Source organism: Dicentrarchus labrax, unplaced genomic scaffold (genome assembly GCF_905237075.1).
Source record: "Dicentrarchus labrax unplaced genomic scaffold, dlabrax2021, whole genome shotgun sequence".
In the NCBI taxonomy this organism is placed as follows: Eukaryota; Metazoa; Chordata; class Actinopteri; family Moronidae; genus Dicentrarchus; species Dicentrarchus labrax.
This window is the reverse complement of record NW_026136720.1, coordinates 10,658,629-10,676,013: the sequence shown is the minus strand read 5'-3', so window position 1 is coordinate 10,676,013 and position 17,385 is coordinate 10,658,629. Positions and strand designations below refer to the sequence as shown.

General features: G+C 38.8%; 1 protein-coding gene across 12 annotated transcripts in view; it reads right to left on the bottom strand.

Annotated features, from left to right (window-relative positions):
* Nucleotides 1-17,385, bottom strand: part of shank3a (SH3 and multiple ankyrin repeat domains 3a) — a 195,524-nt gene that overhangs the window by 110,631 nt on the left and 67,508 nt on the right. For all 12 annotated transcript variants that reach the window (XR_007881177.1, XR_007881179.1, XR_007881178.1 and 9 more), the window contains exons 3-4: nucleotides 10,667-10,870; nucleotides 5,775-5,846 (exon numbers count right to left, since the gene is read on the bottom strand). Coding sequence is in view for 8 of the 12 variants with exons in the window: in XM_051381372.1 (XP_051237332.1) it covers nucleotides 5,775-5,846; nucleotides 10,667-10,870 (276 nt within the window). In the remaining 4 variants the exon portion in view is untranslated. The remainder of the gene's footprint in view (nucleotides 1-5,774; nucleotides 5,847-10,666; nucleotides 10,871-17,385) is intronic.

The window sequence follows — 17,385 nt, the reverse complement described above, 5'->3', positions numbered from 1 at the left end:
GGCTGCAGTTACAATAACATTGTACTGATAGGAGGGTTTAGGCACCGTACAAATGCTCTGTGGGATCTAGCGTCTCAGAACAATATCACACCCACAATGAGCTACTACTGTGTGTAGTGTCATTGTAAATTGAAAATAATGCAGGAATTCTCATTCAGAAATACCATACGCTAGGCAATAGAAAACCTCAGTGTAGGAGGAATAGCATTTTTCTGCAATATGTTTATGGGGCATAAATCTACACAACTAAAGGTTGGCATGATGTGAACACTGGTTTAGCTTGTGAATCATACTGGAGAATCATTTTATCTAGATAGTAACCGCATTTCATATTTTGATATTGTGTGTGATTTCTCAACTGGTTTATGATTTTAGCACATATGAAATGCCCTTGCTCTGGCAGTGTGCTCTGTGGTGTTCGTGACCACATTACCAAATAGAGCGTTACTAAATGCTCTCCACTACTGTATATGCCTCTTTACTTTCTTCCAACCCACCCCCTCCTTAGCCATCTCTACGGCCAGGATGCCCAGGGCTTTCATTCATAATTATATATACAGCATACCTATTTTTCTATCATCTTATAAAGGGCTGACACCTTTGGTCAGTTAGTTGATTGGTTGGTCAATACGTTTTTTTGGAAGTTATTTTTCTAAGCCATTAATTTCAGGGGCGGTGTTATGTTGTATATATTGTTAGAAATTACATCATGTATGGCAATAATATTCAAATACATCTTACTCAACAAATGTGGTTCTTTTCTGTAATCATATGGTTTAATAGTGAAAAATTTATTCATCTCCAAGCTAACTGACTCAATGTCAAATAAAAACAAGCAAAAATCACTACATTGGCCCCCAGCCTCAGAGGACAGAAGAGCTGAGTGTATAGTTTATTTTTGATGGCAACTTGTGTGTAAATTTTACTAATACAGACTGCTTTCTTAATGAGGGCGAACTGTTCAAGCTCAATGATGGATCGATAATGTATCCGGCTGTCCGTGACCCAACTTTAAACTTGGAAGCTGTACATGCCATGTTGTATGTTGATTTAGTGTTAAATTTGTTGTTCAGCCTGCTGAATAATGACTACAGCCTGGACCTGCTCTATAAGTGTCCTGAGGTAACTTTGTTATAAATTGGCACTATACAAAAAACACTGAATTTAATTTAATTAAACTTTGCTTTAGCATGTTGCACAGCATGTGGCTACTGCTACATTAGGGGAAACTGTGAACATTAAGCCTCATTTGTAGCCAATTAAATAACAAGAGTCATAGATTGGAAGCCTGTAACTGTTTTCTATAGCTACATCGCTTCATACTGCGTTAGCTTTGTTGTTGTATGGAAGCCCGTTTTGCCACAATCCTCTGCAATGTTACTAGACAGGAAGAGGGAGGTGATCTTGTGAGGAACTATTCATTCATTTGGTGGAATATGGGTCTCCTGCAATCCATCCGTTACAAAGTCATGGGTGGCAAAGAAGTGTACAAGCCCACAGAACCTTATTTTAAATCATAGATCCTGCTAGTGACTGGATATGCAATTTGCTTAAATGATTAAATTATGAAATTGAATGATTAATGATTATTAAAGAAAAAGGGACTCGACCATTTTCATTCAATTTCCACTTTGCACGGATAACCAGGACAGTGTCGGGTGAGGAGGTCTGGTTGGGTCTGGTGAAGAGGGAAAAAAAAAAGAATAGCAAAATCCTATCAATTTTGACCTCGTTTTAAACTTTAGCCTGCAGCTAATGAGCACCATACCAGCAAAGTAGGCTAATGCTTGACCTCTCCCTAACAGGGCAGCTGGCTACAGGAAGAATAGTGAAAACGGTAATTGCCAAGGCATCACCCATAACAGGATATTCCTCTTTCCCATATTTGTCATTCAGAAAAAAGAGTACGAGGGGAAAACATCAATGTTACATTACTTTGTGACATCAGATGCTTAAAGCTTATCTTTGCTAATGTAAGCCCAAGCGAATATTTTTTTATTACTACTGCACAGACAGAGAGACCTGTAAAAAGCCTTTAACATTAATGCCTGAATAATTAGCATACTACTACCATTACTACAAATAATTAATATACCACTTACGTCAGAGTTTTGTGTGTAAAGTGTGCAAAGTATTTTAAGGGGAAACATTTCATACATCTGCATATATTAAGCATATCCGTTCTTCCATAGTACAGCAAACATACTGAAGTCAGGGCCAACTACTATCTAACTTGGACATGACCATGGAATTGGATAGTATGACATGCATTCCTTCTACATTCATTTCATTGACGAAAAAGTATAAGTAGCCAAGTTGTATAGTAATTGCAATCATTCATAATGTAAATCTGTACAAAATATTTTTACAAACACACAGAAACACCTGCTTCTGTGTTCAGATGCATGCAGATTAGAAACAAAGGAAAACAACAATTTCCTGTGGCTGCTTCTGGAGCTTGTTTTGCCAAATTACTATCCATTCTGTCCAGTAACACAGCTGTCCTGGATTACTCTTTGCTTAAGAAAAAAAAAATACGTAGCTCAAACACCATGGTAGCTTTCATAGACCATTCACACATTCAGGTGTCTGTTCAGTGACAAAGCGTAAGTGGCTCGGAGAATCACACTCTTTTTTTTCATTTTTCAACAGTTCCAAGGCAGGGCAGGCCAATCACGAAAAATTCCCTCTTTGTAGATGATTTATTGTGTGAAATTACCACCTAAATTGCAGCTGAGCAGAAACTGATCTTGGCTGAGTATGTCAACTGAGTACCACTCATATATTTTGTCATAGCAATGTAGCACAGTAGCAGACGGCAGCAGCTCACACCAGACTGGTTAGACAAGAAACAATATTTGATAGCATGACTCATCCTTCTCATCACTGCTTTACTGCATCTCCCTCTCATTCACTATTTCTTAGAAGGCCACATTTTAGCCTCTACTTCCCAAATGTTAAACTAAATGTTGAAAAGTCCCTCACTAGGATCTGGACCCAGACAAAAAAAAAGGCCCTAATATATGCCACATATCTGCAAAAACCATGCCTGTGGCCACAACTCTGTTCATTTATTGTATATAGAATAGTATTTTTCAATGACCTGGACCAGACTGATAGTTCTGAAGTGCTGTCTGCTCTTTACATTGAAAGCTGAGAAACAGACAAAGAAACATACAAAGGTAAAAAAGTACAACTCGCAGTCACGACTGCTGAATCTGAAACAGTAGTCCACAACCCAAGGTTGATGTCACAATGATTGATGTGGGGACTTCAGAATCGGGGAAAATGTCATGGTTTATCTGTCTAACTTGCTAATAGCTTGACAATAATGTAAACTGAAGCTTTCAGTATAACCTACTCTTGTGCAAACACTATCCGTTGTTCTGCTGGTGTATGCGTTGTGTGTCTGCAGCCCATTGCACACAGTGTTTCCCTCAAATCTGTCATTGAATTGATTGTAAAAATATGCCAAAAGAACAAACACTATAGTGTACTATAGTGTAGTACAACATAGTGCAATGTGTGTGTGCGTGTGTCAACATTTTTGAAAAGTTTTCAGCACATTTTAACAATACCGTGATAACACTGATTGGACTTGATCGTATATTTACTATGGTTTAGTTCCTCAAACTATGTTAACAAGTATAAACAAATATAATCAAAGCTTCTCATGTGGAATACAGATTGGTAACAAATTAAAGGGGTCATTTATTGGTTTAATGAGAATGAGCGTGATTTGATGTCAATTGAAAATCTATGGGAGAATGGAGGGGGTTCCAGAAACTAGGAGGTTTGTATTGTTTTTTCCTTTAAATTGTCACCCATCTGTGTATGAAGCTCACTACAAAGTCATTAAACAGTTCTCCCCAGCATTAGTATACAAACTACAAGAATAGCACATCTAACAGCATTAGTCACACGTAAGGGGTGATAGCAACTTACTTTGTTGTCTTACTTTTTTGTATTTTATTCATCAGATTATTATGTAAGGCAGCGTGTTTCAATAGTATTTGATGACAAATAAGCACACACTGAAAAACTACAATGTTATTTTCTAAGTTAAGTTGAGCTTCACAATAATAAAGGTGAAACAAACAGACTGATGCATGCATGCATACATGATCAAACCTGCAATCCTACAATTTCTATCCAGCAACTCTCCACTATTGCTCTCTCTCTCTCTCTCTCTCTCTCTCTCTCTCTCTCTCTCTCTCTCTCTCTCAGATAAAAACACACTGTTATGCGTCTGTTTGAGTGTAAATCTCCTGCCCTCTGATGGGGTTCGATGTAAATGCATTCAATTCTCTCTGCTGTCTGCCTCACAGATCACACACAAACAAACACACACACACACACACACACTATAGTTTCATCTGCTCTACCTTATCTGTTCTACTTACTAACATCTACTGTGATTTAACATCTACCTGCCATTATTCATCTGTCCACTAGTCGTCCCCACTGAGTTCCCGTTTGATACGATGATTAGTCACCTGCTTGCACACTTCTTCCTCATTACTTCACTAGTCATAGTATGCAGTGCCCACCTGTATTGACACACCGCCAGATTGTCTAGATTGCTAAATAGTCCTACTGTGCCAGTCTTTGCCCTATTCTGTCTCTCTGGATCTGTGTTTGTGACCACCTGCCTGCCCTTGACCACCGTCTGCCAGTGTTACCTCTTTGGGTCTGTTTTTTTTTTTTTTGCTGTTAATTTAAGCAACTTTTTTGTTTTAATCACACTTTAGTCATTGTTATCCTTAGTAGTTTTACTTTAGTTTTCGTTGATGACAACTCAAAACCTTTTTTTCGTCCACTTTCTAGTCAAAAATGTTTTTTGTTGTTAATACATTTCAGAAACATTGCGTGCAATAGTTCACCTTCCTCCCTTTCTCCCCCTCTCTCTCTTAAACACACATAAAACGGTGCTGTGCATTCCAGCAACAAACACATCCAGTGGTCAGCTCAGCTGGTCACTGCTTGCGGCGTGATGAAATAGGTTAAATCAAGTAACTGGGAACTTAGAACAGTTCAGCCACAACTAGGCTAAAAAAGACAGCAGGCTACAATTTTGCTAAAATTCACTGATGTGAAGGATGCATCTCTGTGTGTGTGGTGCTTGTATGTGAGAGAGAGACAAAAAGAGAGCCTGTGCGTTACACATGGACGGACTCACTGAGAATGACTTCAATCACAAGATAGACACACCCTAAAGCATACCCTGCTTTATTGTCTATTTTACTCTCAATGAGAACATAACTTACTAAATAAACATCATACTGTATGAAAGAAGACACAAAACTAGCAATTGAGACTGTAAACTCATTAGGAAACCATTTACTGAGAAAATAAATCAAGTGAGAAGTAGGGTAATTTCTCCATTACAGTCAACACAAATGCACTTTTTATTCACACCCAGTGGAACCTGTTCTCCTGAACCCGTAATATTTTGCAGCCCTGTTGGCCATTAAAAAGAATGCTCTAACTGCTGAGTATTTTGACAAAAGAAATTACACATGATTGGAAATAAGTAGAAACATGATGCCTTTAATCTATCTGTTAATTTTAACATGCTATAGCAGCACACAAAGAAAAATATGTAGTTTAAGCCTTGTTTAGGAGCACACATCATCCTTATTCAAGGCTCTTGACCTAAAGGGAGTACAATTACGCATGCATCAACCAATAAACACATATAGCCACCATGAAAGGTTGCACAAAGCATAACATCTTCGAATGCCAGGGTGACCGAGTGCACCGTTGACTCTTACCTTGGTGTGGAGCTTAGACAGCTGCTTTTCATCCAGATGAGTCTGGGTGTAGACACGTCTTTTATAGCGGAACTGAAACACAATAAAAACACACATAAGAGGCTAAGCTGTATATTTTCCTATTATATCCTTGGTGTCTTGTCTGCTTAACAAAAACGCCACACACAATACAAACAAACAAAACAGTTTTAGTTACAATTGGGAAGTTCTCTTTACAGACACACAGCTCAGCATAATGGTTAATCTCACAACCAAAATGCACAAAAAGAAAGGCACTTCTTTATTCCATGGATTGTGCTACTTGTCGATGATAGATGAATGAAAAGCTGTAATATGCTTCAATAGGATTTATTTATTTTGCCTCTTTCAATTCAAAGCACATGATGAAACTAAAGAAAATCCAGTAATGCAATACAAAACTAGTCCAGTACACCTGGGAGAGAATCTTTTTGCATCCCTGATCTATCCCTTCTTCTGCAGTTAGGTCCAGATATAGAGTCTTCACTGTATCCAAGAAGTACATTTGATCATGCGGCTGGTGATCATAAACTTTCCACCTCCATGAGGAAAAGAATTCCTCAGTGTGGTCGAGGAATGGAGAGTGAGGAGGAAGGAAAAGTGATACTATCCTGGGATGGGCTGTAAACTATTCTGTGACTTGGGGATGGACGCTGCCTCACTTGCGTCCTTTGCTCACCTGCCACATCTTTCATAGATGTCATCAAGGAAAGAAACTAGGCACGCAGTGTTGTATGTCTCAATTAAGACAGAAAGTTTATGCATTTTTTTGCAGTTCAGGGAGCAAGCTGCATTTACACACAAAGTGAAGTGAATTGTCTGCTCACTTTATTGTGTACAGGTAATTTGCTAAAACAAAAAACATCGACTCAAATATTGTAAATCAAACCAAACTGGATTATATTTGTACTGTTGCATGTCTAACTAACACTGTTAACAATACTTCGACAAAATTAAACATTTCAGTGTTGTTATATAATTGCATCATATTAGGTTTATAAATTAGATGATTTTGACCATGCTTTGAGTGAAATATGGACTTTGGTTGCAATTAGTGTGTGCTTGTGCTTTAGCCCACTGAGATATGTTACTTCTGGTACTAAATATTTTATAAAGACAACAAAGGTACTCATAATTGTATTTAGATGTGCAGTAGTCATACTGTACAACATTTAAAATGCCTTAATCTCAATATTTCACTGAAAAAGACGCCAGTGATGACAGCAAACAATGTTTCAATAGGACTGTTAAAAAAATATTTTTGGACTTTAACAATGATTGTTATACATCTAATTTTGTTTTCACTATTGCAAAATCATTTGGCATGATTTTTGTTTTCTGTACTCTGCAGGTCTGGTCTCCATTTCCAAACTTGTCAGATCATTCATTAGGGCTGTTGCAAGCTGCTTGTTTAATGGACAGGTTCCACTGAATACTGACAGCCGGTAATAGCTTTAAAAACTTCCACTGCCCAGGACTCGCAATGTACTTCAGTTCTGTATGTGTGTCCGTGTGTGGGTGTGGGTGTGTCTGTACGCACCTGCTTGCAAGCATTTACGTGCGTGTGTGTGTGTGTTTGTGTGTGTGTGTGTGTGCATGTGTGTGTGCATGCCTGTTTCCCCACCGATGTGTGGTGTTAACCAACAGAGTAAACCCACGAAAGAGCAGTGGGGTTTTGAGCTGCTAATCCAAACCTGTCAATCATCTCTCCACACCGTAGGCTTCAGGGAATAACTGCTGGTCAATCAATGACACACACAGTGCTCCAACAGAGTGGTAGCAGACACTCGCACACATGCGTACAAATACACAAAGCCCTGACTGGAGCCCACACCTATTCAGTTAGACTCAGTACAGTTCAGACTGAACAAGAAATGTACAAACAAAAAGTAAACAATTAAAAATGTATATTAACAAAAATCACATGACAACATAAACTAACTTCTTCCCTACACGTTCTTACAAAAAAAACATCCTTCCTTTTGTGTCATGTATACTGTTTTACGGTTGTTTCCATGGCATATGCGAGGGTTGAGTACCAAACTCTGTACTTTTAAAGGTACCAACTGAATTACGTCAGTACTACAGAGTACTGCTTCACATTAAATCAATCTGTGCCTGGGAGCTGAGTGCGCTTCTGGGTGAGAGAATAAGTTTCAGTATAAAGAGAAAGAAAGAAAGAGAGAGACCCAGACTAATGTTACACTAACGTAACGTAACCCTGCAGCTTGTATATGTCAGTGAGTCAGGGTACCCAGATTTCGTAATGTAAAATGCAAAGCTGGCCCAGACAGCATCTGGTCAAACACAAACTACATCTAAAGGGCGAAGATTGTAACGTTACAGTTTCTCAGAGCCTGAAAGCAAAGTCACTCGCAGCAGCCGCAGCCAATGTTCAAAAACCATTCATGTATGACGAAACTTTAAATCAGGCATCGACATCTTCAGGTAATTAGTAACAGTAGTATTTAGCTAGTTGGATAAGTTGTTGTTGGAGATAATTGGGCTTTTTTCACTATCTTCGTTGACGTTAGCTTAGCATTTTTACTAGTGTTAGTCATGCATTTGTCACGCCACCAAGTCCATTTTCTCACACAGTGAAAAACTAATTTATAACAGCATGAAAAGAGGAAAGTTACTATGGTTACAGGGACGTTCTGTGTCTCTGTCACTCTGAAACTTTCTTGTGATTCCCAATAATAGGTTATTATTACGTTAGCACGTCTATGCAAAATCATGAATGTAAGTGGGAAGATCCCAAGATGCCCTGGTTAGTTTCGGTATCCTGATTTAGGCTACGATGTCTGGAGGTTGTTGAAACCAATAGTATGTGAATTGCATACTATTTATGGGGAAATATTACAGTATGCAAGCACTGCAGCAGTGAGAGATGTTTGGACTTACTGGTACTGGTTCAAATGTGAAATGTAAGCAAACTTAAAACACTCTTGATTCAAACTAGTATTTCCACTGTTCCAACAATCACCAACTCTAGTGTCTAACCATCTAATAGAGGTAGAAGTGAAAATACTCTGGCTCTACGTGCTGTTCCTGCCTCTCTGATGCCCCCGACCTTCCTCATTCCTCTACCCGCTTCATGCCTCTACTCTCTTGTCGCTGGCTGTCCCTGCTGTGTCCCCATCTTCCCCGGAGTTAGAGTCTTGTTTGCAGCCTCTGGGAATCACTGCAGTGAAATGTGAAAATACACTGGCTCTACAGCTGTTTTTCCTCTCACTTGTTCTTTGGTTCAGTGTGTGTACTGCACCGCTGAACGTCTGTCACTGAGTGGCTCTCATTCTCAAATAAAATGACAAAACACGCCCCAAAAATAGACCCAAAAAAGAGCTACACAGCCAGAGACCACCAAAATTACCATATAAACAATCTAATCCTGGATTTGATAAATGGATTGGAGCACTTTTCTGGTCTACTGATCACTCACAACACTCACATTCACACACATATTCATACACTGACGGCAGAGGTTGCCATGCAAGGTGCCAACCTGCTAATCAAGAGCGATACAGCACTTCATATCCAAAGCGCTCATGATGATATTAGGCTCACACATTGACGGCACAGCCATTGAGATAAACTTGGGGTTTAGTATCGGCTGGACTGGGTCTGGAATCAAACTAAACGCTCTACCACCTGAGGCACAGCCGCTCCCGCCTGTCCAGTATAGTAAACTGATGGGATGCTTTCTAGCAGAAAGAGACTTTGTACATTTCTTCCCAGCAGTTTCTGATGAGATGTAAAATTTGGGATTTTGAGAAAATCAAGAGAAAAAAAATCACAAAATTTGACAGCATAAGTCTAATGGGGGAAAGATGCGGAAGATTTGAGAGATTAAAATGATGAAAGAATTTTGACTCTGGGCCAAGCCATTTTTGAGATAATTGTCAAAATGTAAACTCATTATTACAGTGCCACCTTGGGGTCAGTGAGTGTCATTTTAGGTTTATTGAGGAAGTACTGGCAAATACAAGGGTGGTCCTAGGTGTGACGCAGAGAGAAGTTACTGTACATTACAACAATGGCGACTCCCATACAGTTACCGTAGATGCTGCTAGCTTCAGTTATATCTGAACAAGTGAATCTTCTTTGAAAGACGAGCAAAGGACAGATAGACCTGATCTCAGTCTCCGACTGGCTTCAGCAAGAGTTTGACTACGTTATATGGTCTGTTTATATGATTGTTTGAAGTTCGCCCGAGATAGACGGTGATAGACATCCAATCACCTGTGGAGAATTTTTGAGTGCCTGCCCTGCACAGTTTCCAACATCGCCTTCCCAGATGGTTCAGTGTAACAAACCATCTGGAAGAGTCAGGTTATTAAACTGAGGCTCAAGGGGGGAAATTAAATCTTTATTATGTTCTCTGTCTCTTGACACATCATAAAACTAGTGAAAACAAAAATGGCCCGTCAGAAAACCACCTTACATCTCTGCATTACTGTCTAAAGCAACAAATCTTATTACGCCTGTGTTTTTCTCAGATCAAAAACCATGATGGACAAGCACAATAATTATCTTCAAGAGATGACAGCCGCTGCAGACAACACACTGTCATTGAGTGTGGTATTATTGCTGCCGGTTTGACTGACACATCATGACAGAAAAAGCACACACTGCGTGCACAATGAAGCACATACCCACAACCACATGCTGTGTACAACAGGCACCATGTGTTAAGTAAGGCTGTCTTCAAAATCGCATACTAACGTGATAAATACTGCACAGGATGGCGACTGTAACGCGATCATGTATGGTGTTGTGGCATGTATCACCTCTCTTTCCACTGCTTGCTCTTTCCTGCTAACACTCATACATGTCTCATACAAGCCTCATACATACACATGATTCCTACCTACCTCCAGGTAAGGTACAGGAGCAATGGATGGGAAGGGGTATTCCCTTAGCTGTCTCTCTTCATCCAGAAACTTGCCAGCTTTGCCGTTGTAAGCCGGCTGGAATAGGCCATAGTTGAGTACATCCTTCAGGCTCTGGTTGAGAGTACACAGGATCCGCTGCTTGGACAGCCAGATAGGAGCATCCACATTGAATTTCATACATTTCTGCAAAGACAAGAGCAAAATAGGGGTGAAATGTTAAATACAGATCATTTTTATAAATATCACATATTGAACTTCAGTTAAGGAAAACTAAGAGATTGAAGAATTATATTTTACTGATTCACATAACATTTTGGTGCTGAAAATGTGCTAGAATATTAAATAGGACCTCTTTCATCAGAGAGGTATTTATTGAACTTCTAATGTCATGCCCGGGGAGAGGCAAGGCCTTTTATTATAATAAGCAATTCACATATGCTAGGTATTGTAGCATTCCACCATTATCCATTACTTTTCACAAAAGGTCATCCTAAAAGCCAGTGCTAGTTATTATACTAAAGTAAACACAACCATAATATAAGCAATAAGCAAAAGCTCTTACATAAACACTCTTCTGACACCTATATTTCAGCAACATAAATTTGAGTCTGCATGTGAATGTGCATTATTCATGTTGTGAAATTTAAGCTGGGCAATATGTAACTGCTACACCAATAGCTGCAATAGCTCTGTCTCCAGTCACAAATGAAACAGGTATTGCCATTGGGAAAATGTGGAAAACAGAATCCACTCTTCTAACTTCTGTAATCTAATAAACAACTAATATATAGAAATTGTACTAGAGATATAACCTTAGGGGTACTCTCTTTTCCATAAAATGTTGATATTAAGAAATTAGATAACAGTTGGTTAACTGTTAACTGCACCAAACATCTTGCAAAATTTAACATTTGAAATAAATTACTGTGATTTGAGCATAAAAGACTATGGTAATTGTGGCTAGGCAAAGCACTTCACTATAGTTACCACATTGTGGAGCCTGAGCTACAGACAGCAGAGAGAGAGAGCGGAAAGAGAGTGAGTGAAAGGGAGTGTGCAAAACCCACAAGTAATAAATCAATTAATGCTGCCTGCAATATCGATTCGGAAACCTCAACTCTATCCTGTTCAGCACCACTATGTTTCTGACACTCAGACACAACTCTTGCGAAATCTCACCTTCTACCAAAACAGTGCAACAGTGGATTCAAAGGTCTGGACAGAGGCAAGTTCTGATACTTCTTTCTTAAGATTTTTTGAAATGGTAAGTTTGGAAATCAGTCAAGGTTTTCTGTGGGATCAAGACAAGATCCCTTCAGCAGCAGTCAAAATATCTGGTACACATCAAGAAGAAGGTGAGCCTTTATTGCAGATTAGAGTGGCACATAGCCCCTATTACCTCTCTTAACATTCGAGTGAACTACTCTTGTCCAACATGCTATCCATTAGCTCATACACTGGTAAAGCAATTCATGGGAAAGGAAACTGCACAAATACAAGTGCCATTAACCATGTTATGATCAATCTTATTGATAAAAAATATGGCAGATGAGTTTCCTCCGTCAGACAGGTAGTAGATACTGATGTTGGGAGTTTATAGATCCAGCAAGCCATGTTATCATCTAAACGTTTACTGATTGGTTGTAATCGGTTCTCGAGTGGTTGTTTCCAGACTTAAATCTCTTAATGAAACCTGAGCTTGTGAGATGTGGTCTGGCTGTGTGAGGCTATTAAGTCCAGCCATTACAAAAATGTATCTCTCTCCAGCCTCAAAAAGCTTGTGCTATTTACAGTAAAAACATAAACACTCTGATTCTTTATCATTCTGTTGGGAGGCCTCTATCTGAGTTGGTCTGGTTGCAGTGGAAATTCTACAAAACTGGTAATATACTGCAGACAACTGCTGCACTCTTACAGAAAATCGCTAGTTTAGTTTTTAGAGTGGAAAAAGCTTGTGGTAAGAAGCAGCTCAATATTATAACCCTTCCAACCACATATCTTTCTTATGATTAAGATCGATATACAACTAAGCTGTGTACAAACCTGTGCTCTGAACAGGAAGAGCCCCACATTTGGACATCAGTAGATAGATAGTATCATTAGGCTTCTGTAGTACCAGTTTTCTAGTTTTGCCCATGCTGTTTTAATATAACAATAATATATAAGGCTTGCCTTTTGACACTACTATTTTCAGTGCATAACTGTTAAGTTTATTTGAGTAATGTTTACACTAATGGTGGCAATTATTTCCCTTCTGAGTAGTGGGATCAATCCACCAAAGCAGCAATCTTCAGTATAATGCACACTAATACATGAGTTTATGCATGAAGATGCCTTGGGCAGTGATGTCCCCAAACTCTGACCCTCCACTGGCTACTTTTCTAATGTACTGTCACTATCTTCCTGAAAACCTATGGAACACAAGAGACAGGAGGATGTTTTTTCCCCCCAATGTAACAAAACTAACATCAAATATCTTTACTTTGAGAGAGGTTGTCTTTTTCATTAATCTGGGGGTTGGAGAGACCAAAGGCTTAGGCCCAAGAGACCTTCTTGTCAAAATGGGGTGATCTTACCATCTACAAACAGCCACAGCAGTGCACACACACAAACACACACACACACACACACACACACACACACACACACACACACACACACACACACACACACACACAAACAAATACACGTATCTGTAACTTTTAACTTTACTTATGTATGTGGACTGCTGATTGTGTTAAGGCATGACACATACTACTACTGAATATCTGATTCAGATGTGTTTTTTAACATCAAGGCTTCCTTTCTTAGGGGGAATTCATTTCTCGTTGCTTTACATGCAAGCGAATTGCTAGGGGTCCTTGAATTGTTCACCTCAAAAACAGAAGCCACTGCAATACCCATAAAACAAGCCCACTCGTGGCAGAATGTCCTTGTATGTTATTAGCCTCATGTAGGACTTGAGAGGAATTTGACAGTCAATCAAAAACAGTCTGAGCTAGCAAAGTCACTTTCAAGAGTAACTAAGTAATTACAGAAAGTGAAAACTGACACATACTGTACACAAAAAATAATCCACTATGGAAAATGACCTGTGATACATAAAATAACTACACAAAAATAACCCTTTGAGGTGAACATCATCTCCCATTTAATACTGGCTTTGAACAAAACTTATTTCCTCCAGGATGTCAGAGTCTGGGCACTGTTATAACACTGAGCAGAAGGTAAGTGGCAGCAGCTAATTTTTTAGCTCGACATTACATGCACCTGAAACCTGAAGTCCAAACTGGATGATATGTGATACAATGATGCATTTAAAATCACTGTAAACTCACAGGGATCTCTGGCCAGTGTCGGATGAACTAGCTGAACACATAGCAGACACACTGGAACAATCAATCTTAATTACAGCAGTAAGGTTGTTCCATGTATGTTTGTATGACTTCACACATGACCTGAAAGCCATGAATTACCGCTATACCAGTTTGTTTTAACATGTTATTGTAGTGACAAAAACACTTTCAATAAATAACAATTACAGCATAAAGTCTGAAACAAACACAGAATGGCCACAGAAATGCCTAGACACCACAAAGTGCAATCCCAGTCCTCAGCATATTGGGCTCTTGCACCCATTTCTACTCATTAATTCAATCTGAGCATGCAGATAGTGTCAATAAAGTCTATAAGGCTTCAGGGCATAGGGTATAGTAGGCCAAACACTGAATTAGCCCATGCGGTTCACATGAACTCTGGAAATGACACACTATTTTGGCCTCGTCTTATAATTATTGATCAAATTTACATTGATCAAAAAGGTTCTAATATCCAGAACAACAAACAGCAAACCGGAGTCATAAATCTTTTTAAGGTTAATATTTAATGAATTTGAAAAACAAACAACATTAACCTGGACAAACACTCCCCTGTTCAAGCCAAGAGTGACAAATAATGATGAGGAGAATAGTGGAAGGAATATATCAAACACACATGGGTGCAGCGAAGAAGATTGTTAGTGGAGATTTTTTAGCTAGTGAATCATAAGCAACAGTTTAAAATATATATTAGTATTATGTAACATCACAAATGAGTTTGGAGGTTATTTTCCTGACAGCACATTGACGGCATAAATTCCCAAATTAACAGAAAATATGTGGTGGATGAAGTGAACAGTATTCCACCAAGGGTAGAACACTTTTTATTTTTATTTGGGAGGTAAGAGTGGTAATTAAGAGAGGTTCTCGAAATGGAAACTCTGTAGCCCACTTTACAGAAGCAATACATGAGATATTGTAGCTGCTGACTACTTTATGCTGTCTAATTGATTATCTTTGCTTATCTCTCAATGTCAAATGAGGCAATACCTTTATAATTTGCACATTATGTTCGACTGGCATACCTTATGTGTTCATAATCCAATGAAAACAAAGTAAAGACTACAGTTTTTAAGGTTAATAGCGATTGTTTTTGTAGAGGGTATGAATAAAGAGAAGATTTGTGCTCGGCTGACGTGCCACACACACATTTTGAATGAATGGAGAGGTCCTTAACTATTCCTTGGTGCCATTAAAAACAGGAGTCTTCCCTCAAAGTGTCCCAGAGGTCTAAATAAAGGCTATGAATTAATCTCTCCTTATTCCCAATCTTGCCTTTAAACTGCAATCCAAAGCCAGTCGGACTGGGTGTAACATTCAAAGCACGAAAAAGAAAAGAGCGTGAATGCAGTACAAAAAGGCCAAACTAATTGAGTGAAGGAATCAGAGAGAGAAAGAGCAGGATAGTGAAAAATGCCTTTAATACCAAGAAAGATAATGTGCATTTATTGAGCATATGCAACTGTGTGTGTGTGTGTGTGTGTGTGTGTGTGTGTGTGTGTGTGTGTGTGTGTGTGTGTGTGTGTGTGTGTGTGTGTGTGTGTGTGTGTGTGTGTGTTTCTGCCGGCCAGTCTATCAAAGGACTCTGTGTTGATGCCACAATCACGCAACCTTTGCAGAACATTCGGCGAAGCAAATATGAGATGGAAATGTACTGTCATTAAAATTTCCTTCCAAAAAATAAGTTCCCACATCTGTGGGGCTGTTATTCTTATAGTGATGTTGGCTTATTAAGTCATGGTGGTAGAGCAACTGATGTATCTGAGACTCTTCTGTGGCATCTGTATTATTATATTGTATCTAAAAATGCGTACATTTAAATGAAATGCAACAAGGAAACCAAGGGGAAGACCACAAAGCTCTGATCCCCAACTGCCAGTTGTTTTTGAATAAAGAGGAACAGGTAGGCCTGAGAATGGTCCTCCAATTTTGAATGTCTAATACATTATAAATTGGGAACAGTGTGAAATGTCTGGGAGGTGTTAATCCCCACAGTGTTTGCCACACATTCATTAGGAAATTAACAAGAAGATTGTGTGGAAAAGTTTATTATAGCCCGTTACTAGATGCACATGATTCAACAAAAACAACACACAGCATTGGGAACAGAAGAAAAACAGAAGACTATTTCAAGGTCATGAAAAGAGTAATGCGTTGTAGCACTGCATACTCCAGTTTTTTCACCACCACAAAATAGACCCTTAAGAATTTATATGTAATTTCCTAAGAGTTGGTAAGTTAAATGAAGCTGCTTTAAGACAGTGAACACTTAATACCCCATTGTCTCCAATGTAAGCCTGACAGCAGATGAAATTGACAGCAGGAGAAGTGTCAATAAATGAGCGAGGAGCTGCTGCTCTCATGGCACACATCATTATTTGTCACTCCCTCCCGAGGTTACATTGTTTGAACTTTTTTTGGCTTACTGCTTTGGGTTGTCATGTGACCACACAAAAATACACCAGAGTAAACACAGCAGGAGCTAACATATGGAGCCATTATTACTATTGTTACTATTATTATTAAGTAAATGTGTAAAAAGACAGCCAATTCAGAGTCTTGCCTGAGTTGTAACCGATGACTTGTCTGTATTTCCAGCTCTTGGAGCAAATACTTAGACTTCTCAGCCAATGTTTTTCTGCATTTGTGTACTCATTTACAGATTTCTCCACACATTTTCAGATCTATATCCACATTTAAGGATTCATCTAAACATTTACAAGTCTCAATACAGTTGCAAATCTGAATACGTTTTTTTTACACATTTAGAAATCTGATTATACACACACAAATTATGACCACACATTTGCAGATTCCTGTACACATTCACAAATCTCAGTACATGTTTACAGATTATTTTAAACATTTACAAATCTGATTACGCACACACAGATTAAGATACAGATTAAGATACAGCTACACATCTCTCCACTCCATTTTAAATAGTTTTGCTACAATAATGGCACCATACTAACAGACCCTGTGAGCATGCACAATACCAGAGCCCTGGAACTGGTTCACCTAAATGGACTGCAGCTATCATTAATGTTATTAATTCCACCTTCACGTTTCCTGCTTTGACATATCCAAACATTCACTGTGAAAAGAGTATATTTTACCGGAATTACCTAAATTAATTAAAAATATATACTGAAGCAACATCACCTTCAATGTTTGATTATCTGATTTGGGTTAATAGATCATTGCTTAGTGACAGATGTAGTGGTGGCAGCTTGTAAACACATTAAGTGCATGGGTTTAAATACACCTGCATGTGTGTCAAACTAGGTAAATCCTCCCTGAAATGGCCAGTGAGCGATC